We start from the raw sequence: 12,499 nt of genomic DNA, 5'->3' as shown, positions 1-12,499 counted from the left end.
TTATAGAGTAAAGAACAGATGCTATAGTTTTCCTTCAGCAGTAATTCATGTTAAAAATGACATGCTCAAACGCAGAAAACCAGTGTTATAACAGCTCCATTTGCCTTCCCTACTTCCATCATTAACATGTGCTAAAACTTATTACCACAACAGCAACTTTTACATTCTACTATGCGATATTACAATTTCAGCCTATAATTTATAATTACTGCTACTTCTGAGTCCCATGTTTTTATCCTTTTTAATTGAATATTTCTCTTTCTCCCCCCACCCCTTTTGGTTTTTCAAGACAGTGTTTCTTTTGCAGTTCTGGCTATCCTGGAACCAGCTCTGTAGACCAGGCTAGCCTCTACTTCACAGAGATCTCCCTGCCTCTGCCTCCCGAGGGCTGGGATAGGCATTGCCTAACATCAGATATTTCTAAAGTACACCTACAACCTCACATGTTACAACCCCCTGTGCCCGCCTGAGTCGCCATGGAGCAAAAGGAACAGTTAGTTCTCTGTCGTGTTCAAGAGACTTACAAATAAACGTGAAAGACAACCGACTGCAGACAAAACAGTCGTTCTGCAATGTAAGTTAGCTGTGGACGTCCCTCTGATGAATTCTGGGAATCGGTCATTATTTACACAGCACGGCTCTTCTGTAAAGATTGTGATTTCACCTTAAGTTTGTAATATACAAAACACCTTTACCTTGTTAGCACCTAACACACACACACACACACACACACACACACACACACGAAAGGAAAAAATGGAATGAGAAGATAATAAATTTCTCACATACTTTTAAGTACTGTGGGTCAGATTAATAAGGAGAAAAATGGTGGAGAGTAAAAACTAGTGTAAAATAGGAAACAGCCAACATAAAGCAGTGAGCAGGTTTTAAGATGGGAGCAGCGATCAAGCAGGAAGAGCTCCGCTGGGCTCCTCACAGAGAACACCTCCTCATTTATCATCAAACCTCCTGAGGCAATGTCACTTAACTGAGCCAAACGAACACAGACTATGCCCACACTAGTCTACTGCAATAGCCCTGGTAGAGGTTAGGACAGCAAAGAAATTTCATGGATATACCTTGAGAAAGACGCAAACTGTGACTCGTATGTATTTCCCTCATCTAAATATAATCCCCCTACAGAGTGCTTGAAGTTTAAGGAAAACATTCTGAGACATAAGATCAATAGATAGAAAATTATAAATTATGTGCTGCCCCCATAAAAGCCTTTTTAAACAGACAACTCATATGAAAGTATGTGGAGTTTTCAGAAAGCAGCTACACAGGGACAGAAGCAAGAGCTTGTTTGTCTTCACCAGTAGATGGCGCTAATCCCCAGGCATGCTACCGTTCTGAAGATGACCTTACTTGAATATGATTCCCCAAATCATTGACTCTCAAAATCAGAAGCAAAGACTGAATTTTATTCTAAGTGTTAAAACTTTTATAATTAAACAATAATATATACCGTCTTAACTCCGGCATAATTTCTCATATTTAAGAGACTGTAAGGACAATGTTTCTATTCCAGAATTCAAAGCAACTCACTGCTTATGCACCAACTAAAAGATAAAATAAACAGGGTTTAAATCTGGGCTCCGTATACTCAGGGTCTCCAATTCCTTGGCTAAGTTGCTAACCTCTTCGTGCCTCACAGTCATGATCTGTTAAGGATAAAGCAGTATTCACCATAGCTTCAAAGAGCCAAACTACAGGGCCCAGATATAATAGCATCGAGTACGGACTGAGCAAACTCGGAGAGGGAAGACTAAGCAGGGAAAAATGACCTAAGCAGGCCTAGTGACCGTGAAACTCTGACAGCACAGAACACACCCTTGATTAAAAGATGAGTAAAATTAAATGTAGGTGAGCAAAGAACAGAATAAAATTAATTAGGAATGTCAGAATATTTTAATTTTGTAACATCCTTTGCCCAACAATTATCAAATCTTTGTATGTAACTAAATTCCAAGTATTACATATATAACAGAGACAAGATAAATAATAAATAGTCTTGAATTTAAATTAGAGATAAATATTAGTATGAGCTTGAGTCATTTTTTTCTTTCTTTACCGTAGCTCAGTTCAATGGATGCCCTAGCAGTGTCTCCAATGCTCTGAGTGAACTTTGGAAAAGCTATTTCTCCCTAAAAGAAACTAAAACTAATTCCAGAAAAAAGTATAAGACTCTTATAATACCCAGGGCTGAGGGGATCCTCTGAAAAGGCTCCCACAGGCCAAAGATGGGACAATTAGTTTCAAATAAACACAAAAGTTGCACTCTTTATAATCTCCCAAAATATCCTTTAATCTGAGTTCATACATAGGTTTGTTCTTATTGCCACCATTGTTTTAAAACTGATCATCTTTGCAGGATGAGCAGCAGCCCCGCCTCTCTACAGTGGTACAACAAGCTAAACAACACTCCGGCAAGTCAGAGGTGTCCACAAATGCGCATGTGCGGCTGCAAAGGAAGGAGTAAGAGGAGCGGGGTGTAACACAGCACAGCGAAGAGAGCAGAGGGAGACTTTGTAGGGATGTACAGTAGGACATGGGAAAATTCAGGATGTTGTTCCTAAAAGAAATTACTACACACAGGAGTGACACGCTGTAACTTATTTTAAGATAATTACTTCATCATTATGTGAGGAATAGACATGGGGGTAATGAAAAAGCAACTAGCCCTCTTAGGAAGCTACTGAAGTCCAGACCAGAAGTGGAAGGGGTGAGTATTTAATGCTAGGAACAGGAGAGACAGGACGTTAACAGAATCTGGCTATCTTACTTTTTATACAGTTGCAGCATTTACACAACATTAAAACAAACTGGATTGCTAGTGCCTTTGTGAAGTAGCACTATAGAACGGGAGTCCTTCAGCAGAGCTTGTGGAGGGCGGTGCTGTGCGATGAATAAGCAAGTCTAAGACACAGCGCAGCTGTCATGCGCAGGGCCCTACAGTCACACTCGCTCTGACGCTGGCCTCGACACCTACCTAGATAGAAATCCTGGAACTGCTCCCTGGGTCTGTCTCCTCACTGTAATGGAAGTGATAAAGAACTGGAGAGATGGCTTAGCAGGTAAGAGCAGTGGCTGCTGCTCCTGCAGACGACCTGGCCTGAATGCCCAGCACCCACTCACACGGGTACTCACAACTATCTCTAATTTCTGGTCCAGGGTAGTCAATGTTCCCTTCTGGGCTCTTGAGGTGCCAGGCACATACACATATTCATGTTACACAACCATATATGCATACATATGTATGTACACACATACATACATACACACATACATACATACATTCAAGCAAAACACCCATAGACATAAAATAAAAATTAATAGATCTTTAAAAGCATAATTACAATAGCTACTTCATAGGACTCATAAGTATGAAAATAAATATAAAGAATTTACCTAATAGTTCAATACATAATAGCTATCCAATGATTAACTCCACTCCACCCACTTTCCACAGCCAAAAATACAAACTACTAAAAGAGGGAAGAAGTGATTGTATAGCAGCAGCCTATACAATCTCTGAAGACTTCCTGTTTGAGTTTGGTAGTATGCTCTCCTCTGTTCTCATCTGACAGAGTGAGTCATGATTTTAGATACCAACTACTTGAGAGAGAAACGTGTAATTGTTGTTAGTAAAAAAATCCCAATTTACTATCGCACTGCATTTTAAAAAACAAAAGCACAATAAAACTTGGAATCCTGGTCATATATAAAGGAGCCTTATCCTGCAGAACAGTTCAATGCACTCGGTCATCCCATACCTGACTAGATAGCTTACACATTTACTGGATGTTTAAAATAGTTGTAGATAAATTCAACCTTTAGCTACAGATCAGAGAGATACAACATACAGTTTCATGGTATTTAAGTAATTTTTTTTCTCTTAATGTCACCAATAAAGAAAAAATTATAATAGCTACTTGTGTGGTGGTATGAATACGCTTGGCCCAGGGGGTGGCACTATCTGGAGGTGTGGCCTTGTTGGAGAAAGTGTGTCACTGTGGGCGTGGGCTTTAAGACCCTCATCCTAGCTGCCCAGAAGCCAGTCTTCTCCTAGCTGCCTTCAGAACAAGAGACGTAACTCTCAGCTCCAGCCCCACACCTGCCTGCACACTGCCATGCTCCCACTAGATGATAATGGACTGAACCCCTGGACCTGTAAGGCAGCCCCAATTAAATGTTGTCCTTTAGAAGACTTGCCTTGACCATGGTGTCTGTTCCCAGCAGTAAAGCCCTAACTAATATACTAACTCAGAGGATTCATGTTATAATATGAAATGAACTTTAGCTGATATGTAATATTATTTCAATAGTTTCTCGCTTTCAAGTGAGTAATCCCACCCACCTACTTCCCGCGGCCACAGGTTCCCTCTGCTTCTTCACCATTACTAGTGTTGTTTTTAACATTCACCTGCTTACAACTACCTAATACATTCACAAGTACTTTTGGTTCTTTTTCTCACGGTGGTGCATGTGCATGAGCAGCAGAGGGCTGCATGCCACAGTGAACGTGTGGAAGACAAGAGGCTTCTCTGTGCATCGGTCCTCTCCTTCCAGCGTTGTGTGAGTTCGGGACTCGAACTCAGGTTGCTAGGCTTGGATGGCAAGCACCTTTACCCACCGAGCCCTCTCACCAGTCCCAGGGACAATGAATACTCAATGTTACTATATATAATAAATACATAGGGTTTCTAATAGAAAGCATAGTTTCTTTAAATAAAACATAGCATGTATCAATAATCAATATATTTTAACTTAATTAATCAATCTTAAGAACATCTAAATCTGCATGAAGAAGAATCCAAGCCAATTCCTACTATCGTTTTCCAAATTCACGTTTAAAGACGTCAGAAGCCTTTAAATAATCCAATAGCCAGATGTGGTGGTGCAAACCTTTAACCCCAGCACTGGGGAGGCGGAGGCTGGTAGATCCCTGTGAGTTGGAGGACAGCCCGAGGAACATACTGAGTTTCATTCAGGACAGCCAGGGCTACACAGTGAACCTATCAATCAATCAATAAACAAGCAAATGCGGATCCAACAGAAAAGAAGATGAGAAAAGTTATGTATAAGCCATAACCATTTGGACTTTCTAGTTGTTCACACTTCCTTATCATGTCTATTTGTTTATTTCACAAAACAAAGTAATTGGGCCAATATTTGATGTTCTCTTACGTTAAAATATTCCCACAAAAACTGTAAGAACAATTTTCACTGGGCGAAGGTAAGGGGAGGAAAGGCAAGAGGCAAACTTTGCACTTAAAAATCTTTGGCTCTACTCGGGAACATTCACTGCACATGCATTAACTTAAGGACATAAAAAACTTTCAAGGGAAAAGATCCATTTTACTGCAGTCTATTAACCAATTCTTCAAAACCCTCAACTTACCAGATTGAAGATGCCAGTAAAATGTTAGTGTGGTTTGTGAGGAACTTCAGTGGAGGCTCTGCAAGCAGTATACACGACAAAATTCCTCCCCCAAAGCAATGCAGCATAGCACTCAACCAGCTGGACAGGGGGTTGCTCCAGGCCGCGGCCACCGCTCCTGAAAGGACAAGTGAACACGCCCTGAGACAGCTGTATATTTACTGAAAGCGCTAAGCACGCAATACACTAGAGAAACAAACTGTTTATTCCCAACAAATTATACTCATAAGAGAGCTCATCATGGCGATTGGAGTCTGTGTTCTTTTCAAGTCACGGGCTTCACTGTGTGGAGTGGAGTGAGATGGCTGCAGGTGTGTGCAGGTGTGTGCAGGTGTGTGCAGGTGTATGCAGGTGTGTGCAGGTGTGTGCAGGTGTGTGCAGGTGTGTGCAGGTGTGAGGTGTGCAGTGTGTGCAGGTGTGTGCAGGTGTGTGCAGGTGTGTGCAGGTGTATGCAGGTGTGTGCAGGTGTGTGCAGGTGTGTGCAGTGTGTGTGCAGGTGTGTGCAGGTAGGTGTGCAGGTGTGTGCAGGTGTGTGCAGGTGTGTGCAGGTGTGTGCAGGTGTATGCAGGTATGTGCAGGTATGTGCAGGTGTGTGCAGGTGTATGTAGGTGTGTGCAGGTGTGTGCAGGTGTGTGCAGGTGTGTGCAGGTGTGTTGGGAGGGTACTCTCCAGTGCATGCACGTGGAGGTCAGAGGTGACGTCAGGACGTCTTTCCTCAATCGAATCTCCACACTAGTTTTTGAAACAGAGACTTGCTGAGCCCGAAGCTTGCTGCCGCAGTTAGACTGGCAGACCCGTAAGCCTCCAGGATCCGCTGTGGTTCCAGGCATGTGTTGCTTTAATTGCCTTTTCCTTGGGTTTTGGAGATAAAGTCAGCTTTTGACACCTGTGCAGCCAGTGCTTTATCCACCGAGTCCTCTAACCCCAAAACAATAGGTTTTTCTTCAAACAGACATAGGGTTTGTTTTTGAGGTGGGGGAGAAGGTAAGAGCTAGCGCACACATCTATGTGCTTGAGTAATCTATGGTGCAATTGCCTATGTGTGCACATACGGAAGTGGGGCTGACCCGGGGCTGACCCGGGGCTTCTTCCTCTATTGCTCTGTCCTTTACCTTTTGTTAGGCAGGGCACTATATAACCTTGGCTGGCCTAAACTCTCTACGTAGACAAGGTTAGTTTACCCACTAAGCCATCTCACAGCCACAGGGGTATTTTTAATGACTAATTTGACATCTTTAAAATATCATCCAAGTTTTTTTTACCAGTCCCCTAATAATAGATGGTTCATTTAAAAAAGGTCCCACTTAGTGTTTCCTTCTACCCCAAATCTTACTGTGAGCACTCCGAAACAATGTGTCAAAGGACTATATTAAGGTTGGAGACCAGTGAAATGGCTTAGCAAGTAAAGACTTGCTACCAAGCCTGAAAAACTTCGTTTGAGCCCTAGGACAGATATTGTGGATGGAGAGAATCAAATCCCACAAGTTGTCCTCTGACAACCACGCATGCGCACACACACATACACACACACACACACACACACACACACACACACACACACACACGCGCGCGCTAAATAAAGAAATAAATAAATAAATAGTGTAATTAATTTTTTTAAAAGAAAAGTTGGACCAGTTGGGTGGCTCAGTGGGTACAGGTTCTTGTACAACTCTGAAAACCTGAGTTCAGCACCCCAAAATCCATGAAAAGATATGAGAAGAGAACCAACTCCACAAAGCTCTTCTCTGACCGCCACACATCTGCTGTAGTACCCTACCACTACCAATGACGAAATAGGTTTGCTGTTTGTTTTGTTTAAGAAAGGTTTATAACCTTAATTACTTTAGAAAACTAAGTACCTATAGTAAACAAACTAAGCTTTCAACATATCAACCTGGGAATAAGGAACAAACTCAAATGTCAAAGATAATGGGGACGGAGGGTAGATAGCTAAGACACACTGCTGCTTCTAATGGCTAACCTTGGTTGTCAACTTGACTACAGCTGGAATCAACTAAAACCCCAGCAGCCGGGCCTGCCTGTGAGAAATGTTCTTGATTTGATCATTTGAACTGGAATGATCCATCCTAAATATGATACTATTGTACCTCCAAATATATAATACATAATAAATATTAGATATTAGATATATAAATGGAAGAAGGTGGGTAGAGACTACTGCCAGGCCCTGCAACCCCAACAGACTGGGACTGCACCTGCGCTCTGCTCCTTGCTGCCACACCTGGGGCTCTTCCTGGGCCTGGCTCTGTGCTTTTCCCCCGCCTGCCAATGATAATGGGTCCTGCGTGGTCTTTGATAAAGTCTACAGCTCTGACAACGTGAGAATCAACACTACGGCTGAGGTCTCTGGTGGGAATACAATCTATACAATGACAGTCCCCGTGAACGAGTCAGTCGGTGCTGGGGAGAACAACAACCCAGAGGGCACCTGGGGTGGAGCCTATCAGAAGTGCAGCGACAGCAGTGCCTATGACTGGACATCCCTAAGCAACCCGGCCTTCCGGACAACCTGGACAGCTCCTAATTCTGAGGATGTGACTAAAGTCAATCTGCAGGTCTTCATTGTCATTAATCGCATGCACAGCTACAGAGTCATCTGTGAGACTGGAACAAATAAAATCCTCGATCTTGACCCCAACTCCTGAGAGTTTTGAGACCAGCCGGACCACAACCATGACTACAGCCATGACTACAGCCAAGACCACAGCCGTAACCATAGCCGTGACCACAGCCACAAGCCTGGCCATCTGTACTCTCTGCAGCCCCCTGGCAGGCGCGTGTTTTTCTCATTAGTAAACTCCTCTTCTAAAGGAAACTGGGGAAGCAAATCTCCAACCTCCAGGGCATTCTCCCGAGCTCACACATACAAGAATGAAGGCTTTTGGTTTTGTTTTTTTAAAACTCATTTATTCGTTTTATGTATATGAGTACACTGTAGCTGTCTTCAGCCACACCAGAAGAGGGCATCAGACCCCATTGCAGATGGTTGTGAGCCACCATGTGGTTGCTGGGATTTGAACTCAGGACCTCTGGAAGAGCAGTCAGTGCTCTTAACCACTGAGCCACCTCTAAAGCCCATGAATGAAGGTTTTATGTTCTCAGTCTGCAGCTCCACCACCTTGGGACCACAGACCTGAGACACCAGTGCGTTTGAGGGACACAAACATTTCCTGGCTCTCTCAGGGCACAAATTCTGCTTTTTGTAAATACTTAGTCCTTCCTGGTTGTAACCTGAAGTTCTGACTCTCAGTTTAACGTGTTGACAGGCAATGAGAACTTGTGTTTCTTGCCAAAGTATTTCCATGAGCCTCCTGGGCTTTGTGGTGGGTAGGGGAATATCTGAATAATCTTCAGATTTCTGGCCAAACCTACTCAGGTTACAAAGGACTTAGGTGACTTATGTGACTGAAGGAAAAAGAGAAATGAGTGATTGTCCTGTGGCTACTAGCCCACTGTGCCCAGACCAGTCAGTAGGTTTTGAAGAGAGAAAGTGTATAAATACTTTGTCTCAGAAGCCAATGACAGGACACATGACTTTTTTTTCTAAGTCAAATAAACAATATATTGAACAAGAAAGAAGAAGAAAGTGGGTAGATTGACAGCTAGTTAATGTACAGATAATCTATGCAAACGAGTGTACTAACCTGTTCAATATCTTCTCTTGCAGTGTGACTGATCACATGCTGATGAGTTAGCACAGTAAGTAAATGGCCTTTCATCTGTTCCTTTGGGCTGTGAGCGCTCACTAATCAATGAATAACTAACGCTTCACTGAAACACCTAGGGCTAAGAGCAGTAGTCAGCTGAGGCAGGTGGAGCACAGAACCTAGGTTCCTAGCAACACACTCTGGCTCCAGTACCTTCTCTGATGTTAACGAGTAATTGAGTGCTCTCCCCCGTGACGTACAAGTACCTCCAGTGCCCAGCTGCGTGGGAAAGTGTGTGTGCTGGGGAGATCCACCTCACCGCAGTGACGTAAGGATCCACAGCAGACGGACGTTTCCAGCACTTCATGACAGTGAGAATGGCACATAGTAAGCAGTAGGTTATTCCATCATCACACAAGAAAATCAGCAGAAAAGAGCAAAACTGCCTGCCCCTTTTTCCATATCCCTACTATTCAGTCACAGTCACATGTGTCTCCTGGGGAGTGACTTTATCTATTCCTCTAGGCTACTTATACATTCATTCACATATGCATTCCTGCCTGCAGGCTTGTGTGCACTCATGCCCTCCCCTCCCCTCCCCTTTGACTTCCTCACATACAAAGGCATGCCCTGGTTAGCAGTGGAGATGAGTTCTAGGAGTGGAAGCTCTACCTGAGTAAGATTTAAAGTGTGCCATGTGGCCATCACTATGAAGACATATTCTAAAGTAACCGACTACTTCCCATAAGCTCACATTTAGAGTGTTTTTCTAGCCAACAATTAGCATGACCTTTCTCCTGCACTCAGCATTCGCTGGCTAATAAGGGGACCCATATACATCCAGACTTCCCTTTGCCCATCAAGATAACACAAATCAAACATACTAAGTGCTATTCATTTCTCATTAAGCCTAGCAACTAACATTTCTCACAAGTTCGATTTACTCACTGCATTTAAGACCTCATCAGATACTTGATCTTGTCCACAAGTCATAGCTCAATTTAAGACGTAATCTTTAAGATTTTAAAGGAGACCTTAGTAAGGAATAGGTACTCTAAAACTGTTCAGATGACAAAAAAAAGTGAAATATTTCAAACCATTTAAGCATTAAAATTATGCCACCATTAACTTCCCTTACCGAGTGTTATCACAATTTACACAGAGTTAGGAGCACTCAGAAGCTCTCTAGCCACAATCTCTTTTGCATTCATTTGTATCTTATACAAAATGAAAATATTATATACTTTATAAGAGTATTTTAAAAGTCATGTTTATGCTGAGTACACGGTAGACGCTGCTGGCTGATGTAGTTGCTGAATAGACCAATCTGGGAGCAGCAGTAACACACGTGCTAAATGAAAGCCTTGGCTGCTGCTCCTTCACTTCTCTATGCCAAGAATATCACCATTTTATTGAAAGGCGGGGTGGGCATGGTGTGCCCACCATGTCAGAGAAAGTAACACAACAATCCTTATGTCAATGAACTAGGATGGATTAGAGGAGACTCTGAGAGAAGAGAGAGCTCTGGGGAGGGGATTGCCTCCCTCTATTTTCAAAATCCTGTCAGTAAGAAAAGCTTCTCTAGCTCAGACTACACTAATTGGAGCCGTGGGTGTGTGGGTGGGTGGGTGTGTGTGTACGTGTGTGTGGTGTGTGTATGGGTATTCACACGTGTGTGGATACACATGTTGTACATGGGTGTGTGTGAACATGTCTGTACATGTATATGGAAGCTCACAGTTGACATTGGTATCTTCCTTAATTTCCACCCATTTTATTTATTGAGACAGGGTCTCTCTCTGAACCCTAGACTATCGAGCCAGGTTGCCCCAGGGATTGCCTGAGTCTGCCCCAGCACTGGGGTTATAGGTGGCCAGCAAACCTGCCTGGCTTTTACCTGGCTTCTGGGAATCCAAACTCCTTTCTTATGCATGTACAGCAAGTGCTTTATGCACATTTCTGTAGCCCCAAATTACTTAATTTTTAACATACATTTAAGAGCGAGAGAAAAAATTCTCCATCCTACCTTAAGATATTTCAAATATGCTATCAACAGAATCGTTTTCCCAAAAATTCTTTGCAAAAGCTGCCACACTGCAACCTAAATTGAATTTCAAGTACAGGATGGCTGAAATACAATCACATGTGAATTTTAATGTCAAATGGACAGCTAGCGGAGGACGTGACAGGCAAATGGCCTAACTGAATGAAGCCTGTACCCATATAGCCTCCCAGAGCTGGAAAGGCATGGGGAGTGGCTGTGCTGGGAAGAGCAGTGGTCAGGGACATGAAGAGTAGCCTAGTCATATGACCAAGGTAATTTATAGTAAGCCCTTTGCAGCTCACAGTTGGAGCTTGCGTTTCCCTCTACCCAATGAAACCAGGAGCTAGCAAACTGCTTCTATTGGTTAGATGTAAGTATTTTAGACACTGTGGGCTACACAGTGTCTGTTCAATCATCCAGCTCCAATTTGGCAGAAAAGCAGTCATAGCTGATGTGTAATGGAGTGAAAACACTACATTCCAGTTAGACTTATTTTACTAAGAAGGAAAGCTAAACATCAAATCATATGGCCATCCATGAACTCACCAAGAATCACACATACTAAATCCCAAAAGAACCCACAGCTTGAGCCTGAAACAGCCTCACTAACTTGGTTATAACAAGACCTGGCAGGATTCTTCATAACTAATGGTTTGAAAAACAAGAGATGGCGAGCACGTGGCTTGGCAGTTAGGTCTTTTTATAAGCCACTAGCTCCTGGTGATGGGATGTGAATCATCCTATCTAGATAGGCAGTAGCTCTGGCGGCAGCCAGCACCTATAATGCAGCTTGCAACTAATAATCAAATGCTTTTTTCTCTATACTAATCTAAAAGGAAAAAGAAAAGGCAGAAGCACTTCAGTTGACTGGACCACACCCGTCTTCCTTCAGATCTATGCTAACTTTCCTACATTCTAACATGTTCCACAGACGATGATCTTATTGGGCATCTACACAGCATCAGATGGCTTCCTACATAGATATTATACTGGAGCTAATAAAAAAAAGCATTTTATCCCAGCACTTGGAAGAAACAGATGTATCTCCATGAGTTCGAGACCAGCCTGGTCTACACAGGGAGCTCCAGGACCACCAGGGCTACATAGAGACATGTTTTCTTTTTTTGAAAGTAAAAGCAAAACAAAATCAAAACCAAAATAACAAGACACATGCAAACCAGAGTGTGAAGGTAAGCTCTACTCCAGGGTTTCTGCTATCAGTTAAGAGTCTAGTCAGAAAACAGAAAACACAGTTATTTTAACAGAGAGGATTTAATATAAAGAACGACGTACATATAGAACTGTCAAACGAGCCGTTGAAAAGCAAAGGTAAATACAGCGTAG

At 42.8% G+C, this 12,499-nt stretch overlaps 2 protein-coding genes across 2 annotated transcripts in view; one reads left to right on the top strand and one right to left on the bottom strand.

Annotated features, from left to right (window-relative positions):
* Tmem38b (transmembrane protein 38B) overlaps window positions 1-12,499 on the bottom strand; it is a 35,389-nt gene that overhangs the window by 12,591 nt on the left and 10,299 nt on the right. Inside the window, exon 2 of the mRNA XM_032904026.1 lies at window positions 5,405-5,561. Coding sequence (XP_032759917.1) covers window positions 5,405-5,561 — 157 coding nt within the window. The remainder of the gene's footprint in view (window positions 1-5,404; window positions 5,562-12,499) is intronic.
* Window positions 5,684-8,273, top strand: Plet1 (placenta expressed transcript 1). The gene is given in 5 exon segments (XM_032886786.1): window positions 5,684-5,695; window positions 7,647-7,726; window positions 7,728-8,043; window positions 8,045-8,241; window positions 8,243-8,273. Coding segments are annotated over 5 exon segments (636 nt in total).

This window comes from Rattus rattus, chromosome 1 (genome assembly GCF_011064425.1).
Source record: "Rattus rattus isolate New Zealand chromosome 1, Rrattus_CSIRO_v1, whole genome shotgun sequence".
Classification (NCBI taxonomy): Eukaryota; Metazoa; Chordata; class Mammalia; order Rodentia; family Muridae; genus Rattus; species Rattus rattus.
This window is presented reverse-complemented; position numbering and strand designations above follow the sequence as displayed.